Source organism: Drosophila tropicalis, unplaced genomic scaffold, assembly GCF_018151085.1.
Source record: "Drosophila tropicalis isolate 14030-0801.00 unplaced genomic scaffold, ASM1815108v1 contig_158, whole genome shotgun sequence".
Taxonomy (NCBI): Eukaryota; Metazoa; Arthropoda; class Insecta; order Diptera; family Drosophilidae; genus Drosophila; species Drosophila tropicalis.
The window spans coordinates 11,620,217-11,628,505 of NW_027172602.1; the positions used below are offsets into that span (position 1 = coordinate 11,620,217).

Here is an 8,289-nt window from a genome sequence, read left to right on the forward strand (position 1 = left end):
CAGGTCAAGAAGACGAGGAGGATGATATGGAGGTGCACGACAAGGACCCGTTGCACCAGGAAGTGGTCAGAGGCAAAGTCAGCGATGGCGCCGACGCAGTGGAAGAGGATCAATTGTGTGGCAAACTAAATGTAAGTTAAAAGATCAATTCACAAATCCTGCGGCCATTATGGAATTCATTCCAGAGGTCCACTGTCAAGTCTATGCCAGGAAAGGGCTATACACGTAGCAGTTATAAATCCAAGCAACAATATCAACGCGATTCTAGTATCTCCAACTCGATGGCTTCAGCCATCACAAACGGTGAGTAAGCCAACTTCCACCAACCCCTCCAGCCCCCCTTCATCAAGCCAGCCTCCTCTCCTTTCAAGACAATGTGGCTTGGCGTCGTCTGTCATATGGTATAAACAAATACGAAAAGCAACAAAAACACCCAAGGTAGAAAATATAAACAAAAGTTGGAGCCTATCTTAAAGAATGGGGGGAGTGTAAATTATGCCGAAATAAAGAAGTAAATAATACCCTTTGCAAATTTTTCAAGTATCATATCCTCTTCTGTGCTGCTCTGTTCAATTAAACAATAAAAACAATCCAAAATCGATTCATTTTTCAATTGGAACTTGCTTGTGACAACACAAAGAACTTATAAGAATTGCATTTTCCGCAAATTTCATTTGGTTACTTGTACGAAAGAAAAGGGCAACAATTTTGAAAAGGGTATGTATAAGAAAATCACTTCTTGCTGACAACAAAAAGCGTGTGTATTATTACTGAGAACAGTGTCCAAAAAGGGAGAGGGGGGAAGTTGCTAGTCGGAATGAAATTTAATTCACTAACAAAAAGAAATTGTTTTTGTTTTTTGTGCATTTGAAAATAAGTTTGAAGCTAACAAGAGAGCAAGAAAATCTGTCAACGCTTTCGTCTGTTGCTCCGCCTCATTCTCTCCTTTGTCATTTTTTTTCTGCCATTTCACTTGTTAGTGCACAACACTGAAACAAGTGTTGAAAACACACACACAAAAGGCAAAACGCGAAAATCGGAGGGAAAACAAATTGTCATTTTGAAGTCACGTTGAGGGTCAAAGTTGAGTGACATAAGGAGCAGTGGATACTTGATCAAAATCAAAATCTGAATACATTTGACTAAATTGTGGAAAACAAAAATAACTTAGTGGCATTGAAAACAAGTTCAACTGAATCTTTCAGCACAATCAACGAGAATCACAACCTTTAGGGTTAGTTGTCTTTTTTATTCCCATTATTCTAAACGTGTCTAAATTGTAAAAAAAAACACGAGAATAAACAAGAATTAACAGAGAGAACTCTACTTCAATCTTCACTCTTACTCTATCCTCTCTTTGAATTACTCCCCAACTCAAGTAATCATTTTATTTAATCCACAGAAGACAACCGTAGTGCTCTTCAACGCCGCTCTTCCTTGCTGGATACGGATTTTTGTCTGGCTAAAACTGTAGCAGCTGCCGGAGAAGAAACGGAGATCATACCAATGAAAACGACAGAAACAATCCCGGACGGCGAACTGGCCCGTTATTATCATCGTAATAAGCCTTTAACATTGGCCAATTTTATGGATATGGAACGATTTGGTGGTCAGCACAATGTCAAAGAGGAGGCAAATGCCAAAGTTGTTCATGTTAAGGAAACGAATCAAAACATTCAAGATCTGCAAGTAGCAAAAGCCGAAGATTCGGGTCAATGTGCCTTACTTGGTCCACCAATTGACGTTTCCTATGCTGGAGCTTGTCGCTTTCAGGATCATCAGCAGCAGCAGTCGCAGCAGCGCCCAAAGACCATTGAATCGTTGAGTTATTTTTCAAATAATAATTCGCCCGTTATAATTCAATTAGAGGGTAAAATGGAGAAGCTCCAATTAGATAGGGCCGAACAAAAAAAGCCACATAAAGAAACTGAACTATCACCCAAAACTATGGCTTTACTTAAGAATACAGCTTTTGGCCCACTGCTAACAAAGAAAAAAGTGGTAAAGAGTAATGCCCAAGCCGTCGATAAGAAACCATCACAATCTTCGAATACTAAATCTGGTACTAATCCTCCCAAAGACGTAACAGTTGATCGAAACTTTCCACCACCAGAATTCTGGAAGAACCCGCTTCATCTTAGTTTTCTGGATAATGGTGAGGCGAATCGTCTTAAGAAGAAAAAGACTAAATGTCAACCCAAACCAATTGGCTATGAAAACAGAATGAAAGCTTTGGCCGCAACAAAGCTAAGGAATTGCCAAAATAATGATGAAAAGGATAATGTGAAGAATGTAGCTGAGCGTGTTTTAAGTGCCATGGATTCAAATATTTGGCCCCACTCGTCACACCAATGTCCATATCCTGATCCCAATTCCAATGCCATTGTAGAGAGTATTAAAAATTTTTGGTTAAGGGATAAAAATTTCGAGAAGGACATAAATGAGCCAGCATCATCTTATGGTGGCAAGAGCATTTGGACCATGGATGATCTTGGGCTGGACTTAACTCCACGTTATCCTGGTCGTCTGCAGAAGTCGCAGACACATGGCAATAATCAATTACCGTTGTATCAGCTCAATAAGAGTTTCAATTCGGAATATAATAACAACAACAACAACAATTTGATACTGCCAACAGAATCTACATTAAATTACAATAACAACTCTAATTATAATATGTTTAATGGTAATAGTCGCTGCCGAAATCGTAATTACAATGCTAACAATTTGCGTATGTCTTATATGCAACAGCAGCAGCAGCAACAACAGCAGCAGCAGCAACAACAGCAGCTGCAGCAACAGCAACTGCAGCTGCAGCAACAGCAACAGCAGCAGAAGCAACAACAGCAACTTGCAATGCGTTATAATTTGAAGACACAGCAGCAGCAGTTGCAACAGCAGCTTCAACAGCAGCTGCAACAACTGCAGCACCAGCAGCAGCAGCATCACGCTACTAAACATTGGCCCCAAACATTGCATACACAGCCGCAGCAGCAGCAGCAGCCACAAATTTACCACCCACAACAGCAACATGTGCTGAATATCCAACAACAACAACAGCAACGCCAGCAATCGCTTCCAGGACGCTTCAATTACAAATCAAATGCTAATCCAAACACCAATAATTGGCTAGAAAATATGGAACTCTTTCCTTTGGATATGTCTCCAGAGGATTTGACTGCAGCCCAAATGTATGCTATTCATGGTGAAAATTTCTTTGAAATGCCCATGGGCAAAAGATATAAACGCAGTCTCAATGCAGTGTCAATGTTGCCGTTACGACAACAACAACAGCAGCAGCAGCAACAACAGCTTTATCCACAATCTGGCGTAGGATGCATTATTCCAGGTGGAGCCGGTGGCAATGCCATGAACTTTGGCCCTTTGACTGGCATGCGTGGCCGAAACCTACCATCTGCAACTGGGCCCTCAGCTGCTGTGGCATCAGCAGCTCCTCTATATTGCTCGAATGTGCCATCTACTTCTCAAGGATATCTGGGTCAATCGCGTATGCCCCCACCGGTGAGCTGGATCAATGAAATCAAAACCAGAATTTCATTCCTCATTTAAATTTGTTTTTAGTTAAACTCCGGATCCAGTGTCGGTGCAGCTAGCGGAAATGGCATTGCAACCGCTCCATTTGATCAGATGATGACATCGTCAGTTCCTACCTCGCCACCGACTTCATCCGCTTCGGCTGTTGGTGTCCGTCATGCCCTAAAGTTTAATGCCGTAAATTTTCCACCTTTGCCAGTACCAAATCAAAAGCGAAACCAAAAGGATTAAGCAACGACATTTTAAATGTTCTTTAGCTACATTTTTTTTTTTTTTTTTTTCCATTGGCTAGAAATTTACAGATCTCAATCGACCAGAGTTTTGTATAATTATAGGTTACACAATATACACGTCCATATTTTTTTTTTTTGCTAGACCGATTCATAACAATGTAATAAATGGGTTATTTTCAAATTTTAAAAATCTTGTCTTATCGATGGTCGGTAATGCGTTTATGTATATCGATAGTGCGTTATCGTTTGTCGAAAATAATTATTGATTTATAGTTTTCCGTTGACTAGCACTGCAATTTAGAACCAACGTTTTCAGCATTTTTGAACTTTCACAACACTAATTTTAGAGTAGCCATAGTAAACATTCATCAAAAAAAGAAAAATATTTTCGGGCACATCTACAACAAAAAAAGGGAAAACAGGAATTAAATGAATTAATAAAATGGAGGCACTGGTCAATTACAGCAGCGAAGACGATCAAGATGACACTGGGAATCAGATACGGGTAAATATATAATACATTGTAAGAAGCCATGCAAAAAGAAAAAAAAAACTGAAAATATTCCCAAAGCGCATTTTTTTTTTGTGTACACACATGCTGCCGCAGTGATTGTGTGTGCAAGAATGTGTGTGTATGTGTGTCCGTGTGTAGTAGTAGTAGTAGAGAGAGAAAAACATAAAAAAATACTAAATTGTTGCCTATTACAGCAGAAATTGCTTATCCTTTAGATGTCATCCCTTATCGCTTTTCACAACCTTTGCTTCCTTGAACTCTTTGGTTCTAGTCCCCTATTATCTTGCCCTCTCCCTTACTCTCTCATTCACTCTCTGTTTAGTTGTATTCTTAGTGCTTTAGTTAAATAATGCGAATTTGCTGTTTCTGAATAGTTAAAAAATTCCCATAGGCACCACAATCAGCAGCAAGAACAACATCATCCTCCATAAAGCAACATAAATCCAAGCAGCGACGCCAACGACAGCAGCGTTCAAGCAGCAGCAGCAGTCGTACCCGCAGCCGCAACAGTTCAAATGACAGCAGAAATAGCAACAGCAGCAGCATTGAGGACAACCAAAATCCCAAATCCAAGAAGAGGCATCACCAGCAGCAACAGCATCATCATAATACTCCACCTTTTGTATCCTTATCAGCTTCGCTTCCTTCCTCAGGCTTAACATCAGTGCGAGGCAAGCAGCAGCAGCATCACCAGCAGACTCAATCCCAGAGTCATCATCATCAACCTCATCAAAGGATCAACAGCAACCGTTCCCACTATTACGGCAACAATAATACCAACACTAGCAACAATCATAACGAGGTAATAACCATTTGTTATACAATTAAAAGAGAGAGAGATGCATGTGCTACAACATGCTGCAGATATAGACATATGTACATATATCTAGGTTGGAACGGATCTGTGATTAGACATTGTCATTAAACAATAACAACTCGAAAGGAGTATAAGTGACTGCATAGCATTTGCCATCATCGATTTTCAATCTGAGATAAGATATTAATAGATACTGTGGCAAGAATATTGATTTGATATGTATTTGATTCAATCGGTTTATTCGATTCTGCATAAAAATAAAAATTGTTGCTGCAATAAATCCGATTGGAAACCATTTGCAATGACTAGAAAGGTAATATTACGTAAGATGAAAAGCAATAAAACAGCTGCTTATTAGGTAACCATGAAAAAGTTACTCAAGATTCACTGATTGAGATTCAGATACTCAAAATGACTTAAATAAAATGATAATTTTTATATCCAACCGTTCCAACCTCAATAAACCATAGGATATTTGGCCTAGTGTCTAGTTCTGGTCATATTTCCCCGCCCTTCTTTCAATCATGCCACATCACCCGTTTTCCCCCCTCGCTACCTGAGTAATATCTAAATTTATGCATATCGATACATTTCGGGTCGCGCTACCACTGCCCTTCCCCCACTACCACCACCACCACCACTCCTTGCTCCTAACATTCTATTCTTCCTATCTATTATCTATCTTTCTATCTATCCACTGTCTTAGTTAAGTTTTTAGAAAAAGATTTTCAATATTTAAATGACTAAAATCTACCATTTTATTATTATTATTACTATTACTTGTTGTTGTTGTTTGTTAATGAACAATCAGCCAACCACAACTAAACAACCAACAACGACAAAAACACAAAACGAAATGACAGGCAACAATTAATCATTGAATACGAAAATATGATCGAAACACGGACTTTTGACTAGTTATGACTTCTTGTGTCTGTGTTGGCAGATCCGCACACACTCACACACACATAGCCATATACATAAATACATACATACATACATACACACACTGACAACCTGAGCCTGAGAGCCTTGCATTGCTCCTCTTCCCTTTCACAAGATCCAAAAGCGAGAAAAAAAGACGATCGAAAAAAGCGACCAAAATGTGTGAGTATTTAAGTCTTTAAAAAGATTATTAAACTCTCTTTGCAGACGAAAATCATCACGAGATCCAATTTGGGGGAGGATATATCTCTCAAGAATTTAGCTAACACTTTATTTCCACACTCTTTTATCTATTAATCATAAAAAAAAGAATAATTTCGATGCTGTCTCTCTATTTAATATTATATATACACATTGCTTTAATGTAATCTCCATTTTTGGTCGCCATCATCTGTTTATCTTTGCAGGATGCTGGATTGACTCGTCGTCCATCGGATAGAGAGAAACGTGATCTCGAACGAAACAGCAGGGATAATCGAGGTAGTGGAGAACATCGCGAAAGTAGGGAACTAAGCACTAAAGTAAGTAGGAAGAGAAAAACATTTTACAATTGAGACAAATGCAATATGATTATATCGCTTATTCCACAGATCGATCATCGCCATTATCGTACCAAAGAGAGCAGCAGCAGCAGCAGCCATAGAGATCGCAGCGAGAGAGATCGGGATCGGGAATGGGAACGGGATCGCGAGCGAGAAAGGGAACGGGATAGAGATAGGGACAGAGAAAGGGAACGAGAACGGGATAGAGACAGAGATCGTGTTAGAGATCGAGAGCGAGAGCGCGATCGAGATCGGGATCATCATGTGGGTGAAGATCGTCATCGTCAACGTGATAAGATAGCCACAAGCGGCCGTCATCATAGGGACGGTGGGCGACACAGCGACGGTATGCGGTCCTCCCACAACCACAATTCATCCTTGTCCACGAGCATTAACAATACCAACAACACCTCATCATCATCAGCATTAGCATACAAATCTCAGCGACGCTCTTATGATGAACGCCAACGTCGTCGATCGCGTTCCCGTTCTCGAACACCCGGCGGCACACCACCTTCAAACTCTAATCGGCGTCGCCAGCAGCATCAGCAGCAGGGACAGCGAACTTATCGAGGACGTGACACAAGCAGTGGCTCAAAAACACCTCCCACTATGAAGAAGTCGAGCGACGGATCGATACATCAATGCTCATCAGCTTCGTCCGCTGCTTTGGCTGCTGCAAATGCAGCTATGGCCATGGCAAATGCCTCTGCTACAGCTGCTGCATCTTCTGGTGGTGGCCTACTGCCGACTCCCAATTATGCCCCGAAGATACCATCATTAATGTCCCTAGAACTCAACACTCCCAAACATACAGCCACTGCTGTTGCCGCCTCTGCGGCTGGAGATATAACATTAATTACTGGAGCCACAGCTGCAGGATCAGCAGCCCCCATACAATTACCCAGCTATTACAATCCGGGCATTATTAATGCCAATCGTTATGCGGAACAGCAACAGAAACGCAAATTGATCTGGGGATCCAAGAAGAGCGAGGATTCGGCTAATAAATGGGGCAATGCCCATTTCTCACAGGATTCGGATGGCAAGGTGGCCTCGAAGTTTATGCGTCTAATGGGCATCAAGAACAACAATAGCACTGAAGGTGGACCAGCTGTGGGTGTAGAAGCAGCCAGTGAGGCAACAGCAGCACCAGCCCCAACAGCGGCTGGCGAGGAGTCCATTAACGGCGATAACAGGACTGCTGGAGCCGTAGCTGGTGCCACTGGCATACCAGCCGATGTTCAACTGCGTCAACGTATGTTTTCTACCATGGAACAGCAGTATGAGGTGGCACGAGCTGCCACCCATACCATGCGGGGCGTTGGTCTGGGCTTTGGTTCCCAGCCGCGCACCTTCTGAGATAAGAGACAGAAAAAAAAGAGAGAGAGCTGGAGATACATTATCATCCTGCCTCATAGCTAGTCGCCTCGGAGATACAAAAATCCAAAAACAAAATATTAATAATAATTGTTTCTTTGAATTTAAACAAATGTTTAAAATTTAAATAAAATAAAAAGTAAAAATGACAAAAACACATATTTCTCTGTAACCAATTCAAATTCATCATTTTGACATCTTCGCATCAAATTCAAATTTCTGCGCCCAAAATTCTATTATGTTCGATATTGATCTATCGATAGTTTTCGATTAATATGCAGCAACCCTAAAAATCAGCTGCAA

At 40.9% G+C, this 8,289-nt stretch overlaps 2 protein-coding genes across 2 annotated transcripts; both read left to right on the top strand.

The window, feature by feature from the left end:
• Positions 1-278: 278 nt before the first annotated feature.
• LOC137586932 (putative uncharacterized protein DDB_G0271606) lies at positions 279-3,978 on the top strand. Its single transcript, XM_068303141.1, has 3 exons — positions 279-303; positions 1,403-3,522; positions 3,583-3,978. The coding sequence occupies exons 1-3, from the start codon at positions 282-284 to the stop codon at positions 3,784-3,786; spliced, it is 2,346 nt and encodes a 781-aa protein (XP_068159242.1). The 5' UTR covers positions 279-281; the 3' UTR covers positions 3,787-3,978.
• A 134-nt stretch (positions 3,979-4,112) lies between these two features.
• Positions 4,113-8,145, top strand: LOC137586978 (arginine/serine-rich coiled-coil protein 2). Its single transcript, XM_068303194.1, has 4 exons — positions 4,113-4,293; positions 4,694-5,104; positions 6,472-6,585; positions 6,655-8,145. Exons 1-4 carry the CDS (start codon positions 4,231-4,233, stop codon positions 7,966-7,968), a joined length of 1,902 nt encoding a protein of 633 aa, XP_068159295.1. The 5' UTR covers positions 4,113-4,230; the 3' UTR covers positions 7,969-8,145.
• Positions 8,146-8,289: the final 144 nt, after the last annotated feature.